Source organism: Botryllus schlosseri, chromosome 9, assembly GCF_051294905.1.
Source record: "Botryllus schlosseri isolate E-star chromosome 9, Bs_hap1, whole genome shotgun sequence".
NCBI classification, from domain to species: domain Eukaryota; kingdom Metazoa; phylum Chordata; class Ascidiacea; order Stolidobranchia; family Styelidae; genus Botryllus; species Botryllus schlosseri.
Window position 1 is genome coordinate 10,127,134 of NC_137244.1, and position 15,155 is coordinate 10,142,288.

At 39.9% G+C, this 15,155-nt stretch overlaps 1 protein-coding gene and 1 long non-coding RNA gene across 3 annotated transcripts in view; both read left to right on the top strand.

The window, feature by feature from the left end:
• Nucleotides 1-13,387, top strand: part of LOC145446037 (uncharacterized) — a 96,196-nt gene extending 82,809 nt beyond the window's left edge. For both annotated transcript variants that reach the window (XM_080324223.1, XM_080324222.1), the window contains exons 4-12: nucleotides 2,075-2,217; nucleotides 4,688-4,757; nucleotides 4,859-5,019; nucleotides 5,232-5,353; nucleotides 7,236-7,365; nucleotides 11,192-11,329; nucleotides 11,400-11,488; nucleotides 11,566-11,848; nucleotides 11,914-13,387. In XM_080324223.1, coding sequence (XP_080180349.1) covers nucleotides 2,075-2,217; nucleotides 4,688-4,757; nucleotides 4,859-5,019; nucleotides 5,232-5,353; nucleotides 7,236-7,365; nucleotides 11,192-11,329; nucleotides 11,400-11,488; nucleotides 11,566-11,848; nucleotides 11,914-12,017 — 1,240 coding nt within the window. In that variant the 3' untranslated portion in view covers nucleotides 12,018-13,387. The remainder of the gene's footprint in view (nucleotides 1-2,074; nucleotides 2,218-4,687; nucleotides 4,758-4,858; nucleotides 5,020-5,231; nucleotides 5,354-7,235; nucleotides 7,366-11,191; nucleotides 11,330-11,399; nucleotides 11,489-11,565; nucleotides 11,849-11,913) is intronic.
• LOC145446050 (uncharacterized) overlaps nucleotides 1-15,155 on the top strand; it is a 106,578-nt gene that overhangs the window by 19,159 nt on the left and 72,264 nt on the right. The window lies entirely within an intron of this gene.

The following is a 15,155-nucleotide window of genomic DNA, read 5'->3' on the forward strand; positions in this document are numbered from 1 at the left end:
GAGAGATGTGTGATTGAAAAAGTAGGATTCCTCAATAATAATTATACATCTTCGGGCGTATACCCGTTGGCAGGAACGAAACGGCACTTTGTCAGGCCCCCTGAAAAAACTTGGGTCTTGGGCTCCCATAGGGTGATAAACCGACTGCCCCCCATCACGTTGTTCGCTTTTGCCACGAAATTAGCTGTACTGTTTAGCGAGTCAGTGCGAAGCGCGAAAATTTTCGATAATTCACGATAAAATCGGTCAATAAGATCGGGAATTGCATATATATTGCTATCAATTCCTTGTCCTCTCTGCTCACGTTACCAGATTTACCGGTAGAGCTGAGTGAGGTGCAATGTTCCCTCTAAGCTGCGCACGTGCGCAGTGCTGACACGGTCTCTGCGCCCAGAAAATCTACGTTGCGCACAACAAATCCGAAGTCATGACCTTTTTTTAGTCGTTACGCACTGTTGTCCAAGGGTAACGCAGTGAATTGTAGAGAGTGCGCAGACTCGCCAAAACGTAGAGCGAACATTGTCAGGTGTCTTGGGAACTGTGGGGCCCGTAACTAATAATTAAACATATTCGGGCGGGCGGGCCCGTTGGTATGACTTCGTTGCATGATGTTATTTCGTGACGTCCTGTCTGCTATATCAAAAAATATAGAATCGTCCATCAGGGATATCGCCCAACTGGGATATCTAGTTTTATATATCCCTGTCGCCCAATCTTACTAAACTAAAAGACGCGCACGATTTCAAATTGGTATTTCTTCAATGGCTTATATTTTTTCCCTGCCAGATGAAATTCGTCTTCTGAGGTTCAGATTGCCAAGACAGGAACATTCGGTGCCAGTCATTTAGGCGCCTATGGACAATTAAACCTATATGTGTTTTGTAGGCTATATATAACGAAGTTTTCAGTGTTAATTTGCTCTGAATACTCATTAAGGATATGTCCTACCACCACATCATCTACTGCGAAGCCATTTTTCTCCAGCGCCCCCCATATCGCACCCCTGAGCCCAGCGCCCCCCATATCGCCCCCTGAGCGTTTCCGCCCCCTTCAAAATCGCCAGCGCCCCTTGGGGGGCGCTGGAGGCAAGGTTAAGAACCACTGCTGTATACAATACAGTCGATGGGCAATGCTTTACTAGTGTTACGTCATATTGACGGTCAATGTGTTACACCTCATTCTAAAATCCGCTAGTGGGCGCTAAAGAGTGTCCGGAATTAGCCTCACAGAAATATGGTAACCCTACAGTATACGCACACAACATGTGGTGCATATAGGGTAACGATTATTATTTAAATAACTGATTAGTAGTACGTAACTATATAAAATGAACCGATATCAAAATATAAACATGACACGCCAAATTATAGCGTCCCGTCAACCAAGTATGCGAACAGCTTTCCTGCTTTTATAGTAGACCTGCTTGATCAGACGTGGGCATTGCACGGCCCGCGAATCATTCCTTGGAATTTAGACTGTAAAATTTATTTATATATGTTAATGTGTCGCTGAACTATGTTGTCACTTAGTTGATATAAACCTCTTATAGTTTCGATGGTAGTGACTACTGATATATGCGTATATCACTACTGATTTCGGAAGATAAATATACATAGATAGAAAGGGATGCGTACAACGTCGAACCATACATTTGTCTCTGATAGCGTCATCTGCAGTGGGTTAATGTGAAATATCACGCGCGTACTGTAGTCGCTTGAGAAGCATTGCCCCAGTCGATTTGTCCACGGTATGGCGCTTAGCTTGAAACGACACCACTGTGATATAACTCCATATGAATTCGTGTTTTTGACTCATTGACACCACCGTGAATCGTTGTAAAAGCACGATTTGTCACCGAAAAGTGCCGATCAGTTTCTTATGTACGCTGCAGTACCGTGGAAATCGGGCGAATCCGAATTTAGGTCGGTGTCTTGGGAAAAGTACATGAACGACTAGCTAAAATACATGAGTCAAAAAAATATTTGCATGTTAAATGCGGTTTTCAAAGTACTCAAGATTTACAGTACTGAATTTATATCAGTTGCTAAGGAATATATTTGATCTGTCCTTGCAGCAATGTTGGTAATCATGGAAACCGTACAATATATGTGATGTGGCACTTCAGCTACTTGCCGGAAAGTTACGACGGACTTCAATTCATTTATTACATTTTTTCACCTGTTGAAACTACACACAATATAACATTGATGGTTCGGGGTAAGTGTATGAGTGTCCTAATCTTAAAGCCTTACCAGAATTCGACCTATATAGTAGCGACCGTTTCACTGAGTCGATTATGTTCTTCTCCATATCGTAGATAATGAGCAAAATACGTTATGGAAAGTTTTTGTCGTCCTCTTCAAATAATAGAGTCACTATGCACAGCGGCGGATCTCAAAGTTCCCACTCGCATGCCATCAAGGCATATGAGGTCAAGGGTTACTGCTACAGCTTGCTATAAAAACAATTTGGGCAATTTAGGCAAGGGCATCTCTGTCAACTGCGAAATTAGTGATGTCGTGGTACTAAGGAATCAAAGTTGTTGCAAATCACCTTATCAAGAGAAATTGAAACTGATACCGTTGTCATAATCCCTGCGCATAGCACAGCAAATTTACGCTTTCGCACAATTGCATTTTTTCAAATAGCGCATTATTGTTGTAATATCATTAACCATACAATAGTGGCGTCATCAAGTAACGCGTAGAGTTAACTTTACTTCGTGTTACTTGCATGTAAAACGTCGACATTTTTTACGTTTTTTTATTACACAAATTGACAGATTAATACTAGTGCGCCGAATGTACTCGCGTACACCACCTGCGATACTGTCGCCTGGCACCGGTGGTAAACGTGCGATAATTTGGGAACAAGAAATCTGAGATAATCATCAATCAAATCCTACAATAATTCACTCATGTACAGTGTACACCACTGGGTATGCATAGTCAAATTATAATTCTACGATTCACATCTCATTCATTACCACGATGAGTAGGCCGATATTGGTCGACTTAAGCATGCATCCCAAACCGCCCCACCAAATGTGATGGAGACTAATTTTTTTGATTTGATCCCAAATCGCAGGAATGACATTTGATGACATTTACGACAAAACATGCAAAGTGCGAGTTTCCGGGTCCAAATTTACGCTAATAACTCATAATACTGTGGGTTGTCTCGTTTGATACTGGAGCAATGGTCAGCTAACATATGTAAGTTCCAATCTACGCTTGTATTGCATCTTCAGATATTGTGGTACACTTTCTCCTTACCCATCGCTGACTATGCCAAGGTGTTCCAAAAAATTATTTCGATGTTTTAGCTTTTTTTAATGTATTCTGTCCGACATAAGCATATGAAAGTGGCACATGTGTATCAGGGTTACATTTGCATTGTGCATCCGTATTGTCTGTACACCAAGAACACACAATATTTCGAAGCTGACAGATATGATCCATTCTCGCTTGCAATACTGCAACCATTCAATGTTTCTGTAATATTCTCGAATACTAACTGAGTGTGTAATTGTTACTGCACCTAAGACATTGCCATTTTAAAGAATGCCACACCTCAGGATCCTCTTTGAGGTAACAATGTATATTTGCCATTGACTTGAGTTGTATATCGGATTCCTAACTCCTCCAACAACTCAGGGTAACAGTATCATGCCAAAGCCAGTACTACGGCAATACACAAAGCTATCGAAAGTAGCCCTATGATGAAAACGCCGTTTCTCACGATCGAAAGTGAGATATCTTCTCACTCTTGCCAAGTCATATATTCTCAATTCGTAAGGATGCTAAAAATTCCGAATATTTCTATTCCAAGCCCCAAAGTCTATGTAAGATCATTTTACTTGTGTTGATGGACTACTCTACATTCTGAATCATCTTCGATTTCAAAATCATCATCAGTAGGCCTGCTATCCCTAAAATCATCTTGATCCGAATTATCGAGCGTAGAGGAGTTTGTGGGCATATGTCGTAGCGCGAAAACTTGACGTGATGGAAGAAAACCGGCGAGATTTTTGGAATCAGCACGCAAAAATTAGATATATATCAAGTGCAAAATCAAAGTCAACAAATTTTTTGTGTAAAATTGTTGCCCAGTGTAATAGGTGAAATGCAGTAGCCTACTTTATAATTTGTCAGGCCACATTGGAATTAGATTTTGCAGTATCGGTTAAAATGTATTTGGCAAGCCGCAATCCATTGAAGGGATTTTAAGTCCTCCTGAGAGAGGAAGTATAGCTAACCAATGTATAAGGTTTAGCTGACTGGCTGCGTAACCTGAAAGTCCTGTCCTGCGCGTACGAAATCTTCCTGAATCCACATATATTACTGAACAAGGCATATGAAGTTTATCTCAGATATTGATGCAAGTAGGTCTAGCAAATGAGTCTTCTGATTCTCTCAAATTGAGCATTTTATACTTGAAATAAATTACGACAGGATCTAATATTCGATAGCCAGAATACTGCGCGATAAATACATGAGATATAAAGTTCATGGTTTGACGACCATGGATTACAAGAATAGAATGAACGATGTCTCAACACTGCTTCAGTTCAATACACAGCTTATTTGCAACACAGTCAATGATCTTTCCACAAAACTGAACTAGATGTCACAATGTTCAAATCATCCAGTTATACAATACATCAATGTATTTACTTTCTTTACAGGATGCAAACCATCCGTCCGTGTCGCAGCACCCCGTCGAAACGAATCATACACAATCACTGCTACTAAAAGGTGATTATCATTGTACTATCAATATTGTTAGTATTGGGCATCATATATCATCGAATGATGCTTATATTGTTACGTTCGTCTCGTATCATTGTTGATTACAGAGTCGGAAATTCAAGTGTACGCTTCCAGGATCTTGGAACATGTAATTGTACGGAAGAAGGTCAATTACTGTTCCATTCGAATGGCACGCGAGCCGACGGAGTAGCACGATGCGCATATAATGCCGTCTGGTCCGGTTGCGAGAACCTTCAATGTTGGTCAGGTAATGCGCAGTATTCATAAGCGCGGTCGTACAAACAATATCGCATGATTTAACAGTAGCTTCGATTGCGTGGAAAATTTTCAGAATATACGCGTTTATATGAGGAATACAAAATGTTCACTCGGATCTGAAGCCTTTGTTTACTACCATAACAGAATAAAGGAGTAATGATTACGAAAATAGTTGCTGTTCATTTATTATTGTCTATTCAGCACCTCGAAACTTAACAACTGTTCAATTGAATCGAACTGTGGGATCGCAACGTCCGTTTGATTGTACTTTTACCGATGGTTTTCCCGCAGCTCATGAAATCAGATACAAAATTGATAATGTGGTAAGTACAAATATGCGGGGAATAGGCACTTGTACGTCTTGCCAGATAACAAGTTCGTAATCCACAACCCGATACCACCTGAGATCTAAAACCGTACGGATCCAAAATCTTCTTTGCGTAAAGCAGGGGTGTCAAACATACGGCCCGCGGGCCGCATCCGGCCCGCCAGACGATTTCATCCGGCCCGCGAAGCAATTCTGAGTAGATTGAAAAATTCTTATATTTTCCAGCACACCTGTAACAAATGTTGAGATTTCTTGCAGGAAATACTTCCATGTTCACGGGCCCCATTATAACTGCTCGACTACGGCGTTGTGGTTTCACTCTTGTTGCCACCAGAAACAAGTCGGTGAAATTGAAATCCAATTTCAAGAAGGCAAAAAGTGCACACTAAGTTCAGAGTTATATGCAAATATGAACCAAAAAGTAGTTATTCACAAAAGCGAAAACGTCAGTATGGAACCGTTGTATGCAGTTTACATGGAAAACAAGTTAGAAACACAAATATATATTTGAAATATCTATGGTGACGCGGCTGTGTCACTTTCAATCCAATAAATCCCCAGACATGAGAGAAACCGGATACGTGGTTTAATAATATAATAAACCAAATTCCAACGTCCGCGTTTCCCATTGAATATCTTGCATTCCGTACAACGCATATGCTGGGCTAACGCCGGATTACGAATAAATCAAACGTAGCATAGAATATGTCAACTTATATCGTCGTTAAAACATCGCCACTGTTTTTGCGATTCTGTATACTGTATTTTTGCAAATTCCATTGTTCACGAATAAAGGTGTTGCTACTTGCTACTTTCAAAACCCTATGAAACGTGTATCATCTATACATGTTTTTAAGGTGTTCATGTGAAAAGCATGATATCAGTTCACCGGACCGGCCCGCGAGCGATTGGAAGGCTTGAATCCGGCCCGCGACACAAATTGAGTTTGACACCCCTGGCGTAAAGGAAAGCGTGCTGCAATAGCATCATGCATTTAGCTACAGGCAACGCGGAGAACCGACTTTAGCATTGGTTACGGTGTCTACATTATGTCGTCACACCATTATCTCGCCGTCCTAGTGTTGCGACGAAGTAGGCCTATACTCTCTTCGGATAGTAATCCGAGTATTTCAGGAATTTATTGTTAGTAACTCACTATCCGTACTCAACTGCTCATCCATTGGTTTGTCAATATTTATCTCAGATCAAAATAACGCAAAATTGCTATTGAAAAAGGAAGGGCTCGAAACGACTTGTACTAGTTTTTCAATTGGACACCCACCTTGGCCGGGAACATGTAAATAAAGGCATGATGCTCAACACTGAATGGAATATCTATCGTGATATCATAGTGTTCTACGATGGTGTGGACGCAGGCAAATCTCACGGTTCAATGCGATTGGTCTGCGTCAGACTTTCCATTTGACGAAAGGCAATTTTACGGTAATTTTTGACTGGCTTCCAGAGCGCGAAAATTGATAAAATTGTAATAAATCGAAAGCTACCGCTGTATTGATGGGAAAATATTAAGTTCAGTCTGCTTGTGGTCCTGAAACCCCTTAAAATCAGCCTCAAATGTTGTATTGTGACGAAGTTTGGTATTGTGACGCATGAGCGAAAAATGTGTGCAACCACAGATATTCAACTTGAATTTTTGTGTCGTATTTATTTTTCCGTGTAACCTGTATAAACCGGTTCCTAACTGACGTTTTCACTTCTGCAAATAACCAATTTTTGAAAGTATTTCGAACTAACAATCTCAACATTTGTTGGAAATGTGCTGAATAGTATAGCCATTTTCCGGATAAAACCTTGGCTTAGAATCTAGACAATTCTCCTGAAATATTATTTCTCAACAAAATGCATTATCTCTACAGATTTTACCTCCCAACTACACATTGAGGTCATCAGACAATGGAAAATCTCTGTCTTGTGAAGTGATATACAATTTTTCATTGGCCACGGGCGACAAGGCATCATCCCCACTCGAGAATATTATCGTTTACTGTGCGTATATTCAATAGAATGTAGCAGTATTTTCGATTGTTTTTGCAATAATTTTTTATTTTTGTGTTCTTTCACTATTTATGACAGAATCTGATGTCCATATATTATATACCTATGCTATTCATTGTAACATGCCTGTCTGAAATCTGTGTTTACTAATGGTTTTAATTCAGTGGCGGCTCGTCCTATAGGGCAACTGGGGCATTGCCCCACCTAAAATTCTGTTCAATAACAATTCTTTACCATTTATAGACGCACACCAATCTATATATACCGAAATCACAGCGAATTGTAAAAGCCCATATATAGCGAAGTCTCTGCGAAAATCGAATTCTCTTCTGTGTTTTCGCTTTGCGAATGCCTAGCCGGGGCATGCCCCGGTAGCGCTTATAACAAGCTTTCACTGTCTATTCTCTCAAAGCCGCGCACAATAAAGAAACGGTGATTTACTCTCTCCTATTCATAAAATTACCGAGTAACCGGGGCACAATAGCTCTGTGCCCCTAAGCTGTGATGTAACAATCGTATCTTTAGCTGAACTCGGTTACCGTCATATGCGTTTTGTCGACATTTGCTGGTATAGGTCGATTTTGATGGTGTTTCACACCATAAAAACTCTTGGAACTTGGTGTGTCATGTCGTGATGGTGGTATTTAACACTGCCCCAAGTTTCAGGGTTTCTACTTAAAGTTTAGGGTAGTAATTCCGTTTCCTAAGTTGAGTGTGTGCTGATCCGTCATGTATCGCAAACAGATTTTACTCAAAAGCCGGTATTGGTATCCATTGATTTTGACGATGTTCAATACTAAGATCGGTTATGACATTTGGCACGGTAAGTCTTAATGGTAGTATCGAACGCTGTACCAAGTTTTAAGTTTGTCACTGAACTTTGTTAGTGGTAATTTCGTTTCCTAATTCGAGTGAGAGCTGACTCGTCATATATCGCTGACAGATTATACGCAAAGCCGGTATTGGTCTCTATTGATTTTAACGATGCTCCTTACCTAGATCCGTCATAAGCTTTTGCACGGTATGTCTTGATTTTAGTATCGAACGCTGTGCCTAGTCTCAAGGTTGACACTCAATGATTAGGGCAGTAATTTCGTTATCAAGGTCGGTGTATCTGCGGTAACGTGAACTGAGATGATGATATCATTCTCAGTTTGCATTCAAATATTTACTTTGATATTATATTCTCCAATGTCAATTTCACCGTGAAATTGTGGCCTTCAAGCCATTTGCTTACAACACCCTGTCACGCGCGATAGCTATTTAGTTTTCGATGGCGGCTAACAGCTGACTACTCGATCAGCCTATTCCTCAGTAAATTTTACACAAAATTCGGTGTTGGTCTGTTCGCATTAATTTTGACAGTGTACCATACCGAAAAGGGCCATGAGGCTACTTCTCGATGATGTCATGTAACAGTGTACCACGTACCGAATAAATACGTGGATGCAAGTTTAAGGCTTGCATCCACGTATTTATTCGGTAATATATTTTCTAAAGGCGATTTCGCAGCAGACCTATAGACAGTAATAAAGCCGTGTGTGTCGTGCTACAGTCTCCAGTTTCAAGGCCAAAATCTCCTATGCTGTACCGAGACCGAATGTCCGAGGCTGCTATTCTTAGTTCTTCAGAATGATGTTTTGGATGCAATAGGCCTATGACAGGCCCAATCTATGAGATAACAATTGCGTATCTGTCCGAACTCGTTGACCTTTCAAATTAGGCTTACGCTATCTCTCGAGTTATAGTCATTTCCAGGTCTAGTGCGAACATGAACCGTGTTGAATATTTGTTCCGTACGCCGTTTACGCAGTTACCACACTTCAAGTCACAGCTCACCGGCGCACCTCTCGTGGCACATACGTTAAAATCACTGTTGCCGGCAAATTCATGTTACCGTACCATCATCAAGTTACTTGTTTACGTTGGAAAACGCCATTGTGACGTCATCTTAATAAAAAGTCGCTTGCAGCCCTTGCCCCACCACCCGATATTGTCACGAGCCGCCACTGGGTTTTATGTTTTTGATGTATTCCGATGGAATCGCATTGATTTTCTCAACTGATGACTGTGACTAGGGTTGCATTTAAAACAAAAATAAATTTAAAACAAACATGTTTAAAACAAGGCCCTAATTTAAAACATGTTTTTTATTGTTTTTATTTTGTTTGTTTTTAATGCATGACGTCACCAATATTGAATTGTGACGTCATAGTGGATTGACATTGACAATTGAACATATGGGATAAATATAGCTCCTTTAACGAAATATATGTACCATTGCTGTTGAACCGACTATTTTGAGGGTTCCAACCGTCCCACATCGTATACGACGGCTATATCTGGTGGTAATTGTTTGTAGGCTCATTTTTGGAAAGTATTTACACAATTATGGCATAATTTTACAACTTTAAAAAAAAAATTTTTTTAAAAGGTTGTTTAAAACACTGTTTAAAACATGTTTTAAACAAAGTGTTTAAAAACACCGCTTGTTTTAAATGCAGCCCTATCTGTGACGCGAAAAGCTTCGATTGAAGTAATTTAGCGATATGTTTGACAGTGTATTGTTTGCTGTCTCCTGCACACGCGGCACCTTGATGAGATAAATCAAATACCTATAATGTACGATGTTTCACTAACCTATAACTAATTATTAGGCATTGAGTCACATGCCATCCTATATAATTGTAATTGTTAGGGATGGTGCTAACCCCAGAGAGGTCCTTGTTCGTATGAGCACGGATTTTGATGAAAGGTTCGCTTTGAACATGAACGTACGATGGATCGTACATATAACGAGTCTATATGAAAATTTCCATTTATATATCTGAAGTTAGGGTCTGCGACGGCTGCACTTTCGCACACATTATTGTGATACTGCTGTCGGGATCGTTTCGCTGGAACAAGTTTATACCACTTGATGCAAATATCGTTTGCGGTTGTATGAGACATGGCTAACTCTACATGCCATTGCGTTGACGTATGTGTGCCTTTGAATTCCCCTGGTATTAGCCATTTTCAGGTCAACCACGTAGTAGTGATGGGAATGAGTCATGTCATTATTAATATTCACAACTAGATGAGCGTTATCTTATGAGCTGAATACTCGAGAATTAATAAAAGTCTGTCTCAGATTTTGAATTTCCTTTCATTCGTTCATGTTGAAATTACAGAAATTCTCATCACATATGTTATGAGCACTAGACAAAATCGCTAAAGTATTTTCAGTGTGGAACATACCAAGACGATCTCCTGAATTACCACAGTTCAGATGAAATAGGGTTTCCATATTTCGAGATCCTAAAAAGGGGACACTTCTCATAAATTCGGAAAGTCCAGCGGCGAACAAAAAACTTCTGATTTTGAAATTTTTTCGACCGATAGTAATGCGTTGACAAAAAAAGGTAATCACTTTGCCCCGACTCCCAATTTACCCGATTTTTACGAAGCTCTGGCGTTCGCTGCGTCGAAGTCGCATTTTCCATGACATTTAAATCCTTTTCCGAGAAATTCCTTAAAAAGAGGACATTTAGGAGGCCTCCAATGACACTTTCAATTTGTTGCAAAAAGGGGACGAATGGTAACCTTACACGAAGAACATGTATGCGAGCCGAATGCTTGCACTATCCCTCTATCCCTGGTAATTACCACTTTGTCTTCTAACGAAACACTATTACTGTATCTTAATTCAAATGTCCGTGAACACTTTATACATATTCTGCTCCGAGCAGTTTTACCACACATGACTGTTGAAATAAATACAGTCCACCCGCAAGGTTGGATAGGGGATTGCAGATAACCAAACACTCTACTCCAGACCCACCGGAGAGGTCTTTCTTATCGACGGAGTTCGCTTCGGTTCATCTCAATTCTACTAACCTTCTTCATTTCGTATTCTTCGCTAATCCATTGGACGGCAGATTTCGGTTGAATTTCGAGAATGACAGAGGAAATGGTGCGTCCATAGAGTGGCATTGGTAACTTACCTATATCATTCCAGCAAAAATAACGTATTTGCTTCCCAGGAAACGATGCCTTGCAATCGCAATTACTTCTTTGGAAAGAATACTACTCACAGCACACGATTCATATCTATACATTCAAAATCCAAGTTGTGAGTATTACCAATGATTCACGCGGTATCGGATCTGAGCACCTTACATTACTGATCTGATTTCAATTTTTCCACAGACAAGCGAAACAGATTACGGTAACTACAGTATATGCGTATCATCATACGTGCCAGTGGGCCGATCATGCTCTCAATTGACTGTCTCGAATCCGTTACGTGTTCTGTATTCTAAGACTCCATCATTTCTCATGATTGCTTGCTATGTCTCTGCCGGCGTATTACTTTGCTTCCTATGCTGCGTTGTTTTATATCTTGTTTTGCGAAGACGAAATATCATACATTCCAATTTGGAAACGGCCAAGAAGAGGGAAACTTTAAAAAGCGGTAATGAATTATACGCCGGTACGTTTGTAATTTTTGTAATACAGATCGAACTTGATGCTTCATGGCGATTCTTCCGATTTCAGAATACGAAGTAAAAAGGTGCAATGTAGACTTCAAAGAAACCAACCTTGGTCCACAGATCTATGAAAATACCGAACCGCATGCGTGTTATGAGGAAGTGCATTAGCATGGATGAAATTCTACAGTTATTGCACGCATCTTGATTCAGCACAATGGACTTTTCCCACCTGAACCCAAGCTTCCGGCCGAGTTAAACTGATATAGGCCTACTTTTGAGTTACAATTTCTTCCGGTCCTATCGTCTACATTAATTTATCTTTTTTCTGCGCTTTCATTCATTACCACATGAATTTCAGTGGCGATTGATAATATTTCGCTTCTTGCATTTTAGAGTGTAAAACACGTACTATAAATTTACAAATTTCGGAAATTGTCGTAAGTTTCAATATCTGCTGTATCCAAAATCATCGCTAAACTATTTCCTATTTTCGCAAGGCATCCACTTTCACGCCGCTGGTTTTGCTCACCTAAAATGGTTACAATCCTTTCACAATAAGAATATTGTATACTCATTGCAATATACACTGCTGGAAATCGCGGTGAATGAGGTGAATCTGTTTATTAGCATAAAGTTCCAGGAATTTTGCATCTTAAGATCAAGACCATCCGGAACAATGCGTTTTATTGGGCAAATTCATTTCTAATAATGTCATATGCTATGCTGTGATACCTTAATGCTGATGCTTTTATTGGATGCAGCAGGTCCTCTCTATTACTGAGGGCATAAACGTGGTGTTTGCCAGACAATCGTACCCCTTCCACAATAACGAGAATCGTGACATTTTGTTGTGGAAAACCAGAAGCATACATTGCTCTCTAAGGCGGGATTGTCGAAAAGGCACGTATCGATTTTTGGGCCTGAGGTGGTGATTCAACTTCGCTACATATTTTGTTGATGATTGCAATAGTTGATGTCCCTATTGAATTCAGTCAGTAGATTTTGTTTTTGATTTTTGTGGTATTCATGGCTATGGCAATTAGATGATGAGAAAGAGCCTAGGTAAAAAACCTCCAACACTTAGGTAAGAATTCCGGAGTCGACCTCGGTCGGACTGGAACCCGCAACCCATTAGTGTTGCAACGTGGATTATACCACTACCCTATCTTAGGGTTACCATATTATAGAAATCGGAAAAGAGAACACTTTTTCAAAAGTTTCAGACTCGCAATACCGGAGGAAAATCCTCAAAAAATGGTAAATTTTTTGCACTTCGTAGTCGATTGTCTAAAAAAATTCAACTTTCTAGTTCCATTCCAAAAATACTGTTTTTCTTTCACGTTATCAGTTGGTTGACTGGAACAAAAGTCAACTCTCCGGCTGAGCTCCCGAAATGGCCACCGGAGCGATACTTTACTTTAGTGCATATTAACTGTATCTCAGTAGAATTTTGCCCTATATTTAACCATAATTGTGAAAAAAGTGGATAAAATCTCAAAAAGGAAGACACTTTCAAAAACGTTAAAAAAGAGGACGAATCCTATTAAAAGAAGACGTATGTAACCCTACGATGTCTCGCCACCGGAGCAGATCATCATGGCATCTGGTCGCTGGCATAAAATATCTGTTTGCGAAGCGACCAGCAATCGCCAGCTGCATCTGCGTACTCAATCGTCAGTCACGTGTTGCACATCTATCCGTTCCGTATAAGTTAGTTATCTAGAGTAAAACCCTGGGATATGTTCTGGTTTTGTACGACAGGGGTGTATATACACACTCGCATATCAAGGATGGCGCAAGGTCATAATTCCTGCTCGACACACGAGTCGCCCCCTTTTTACCGATACTACAGCACTGCAGTGCTGGGATCAAGTCACTACTTTCGAGTCATAAGTCACCTCGAGTCATTGAACTTTTTGACTCGAGTCAAGTCAAGTCAATCAATTTTCGAAGGTTACTCGAGTCAAGTCAAGTCTCGTTTTTGGAGGTGGCTCAAGTCAAGTCAAGTCAAGTCACGCGTCAAATCACAATCCAAGTCAAATTGAATTTTCGAAGTATGAGTGATGAATCAAAGTCATTACATTTTGCTCGCCGCGTGAAGGACATATTAATTGGTCATTTATCTTGAATTAAATAACAAATATAGAGTTAAATACGTGCAAAAATGCGTTATCTCACCCACGCACACGTAGAACTGCTAATAAAATACGTGACTATAACTGTATAGCTACATGCTACAGTCTGTTCTCACCATCCAAAATTGAGGATGAAATATGAAGCCTCGAGAAGTTGAAACAAATTGATATCGTACAATACACTACCCACCCATCTTTAAATCCGTGAGAGTATTAACGCGTAAACTATATTTGTTCGATATAAATCACAATTTATTTGTGATGTAACATTACAGGATCAGTGGAACGTACTATCACTGAATGACTGGTTGCTCTCACAAGTGACACCGGCGTATCGCGAACAATTCGAACACACACAAGATACAGAGATTTAATCGATACCGTTTACTTGATGACCTGAAATTGACTTGTGGATTTTGCTCCGAGTCACGAGTCAATCTACATTTCTGAAGCGTCGAGTCAAGTCAAGTCATTATCGAAAAGTGACTCGAGTCAAGTCAAGTCATACGAAAAAGTTGACTCGAGTCATCCCAGCACTGCTGGGGTTAGGGTTGCATTTAAAACAAAAATCCATTTAAAACAAACATGTTAAAAACAAGGCCCTAATTTAAAACATGTTTTTTGTTGTTTATTATGTTTTTTAAAGCCATGACGTCACAAATATTGATTTGTGACGTCATAGTGGATTGACATTGACAATTGAAAATATAGGGTAAAAATAGCTCCTTTGACGAAATATATGTACCATTGCTGCTGAACCGACTATTTTGAGGGTTCCAACCATTTCATATCGATATCCGTCGGCTACATCGGGTGGTAATTGTCCTTAGGCTCATACAACATGTTTTTTGTACAGTATTGACACAATTATGACATAATTTCACAGCTTAGAAAAACACAATTTCCTTTTTTCAAAAAAAGGCCATTTTATGAAACAATGTTCAAAACATGTTTTAGACTAGTGGTTCTCAACCCACGGGGCGCGAGAAATTGACAAAGTCTTTATAAATCGTGACTAAACATGTGTTTCACAACAATTCTGAAAAGACGATTGTTGAAGGTGAAACTTATTTCGTATTCAAGATAGCTTGCCAAATTCAAACTCCAGCAGTCGCGCTTTACGGAGTATAGGCTGATTTCAACTTTATTTGAGCAAATTTTCGATATTAGT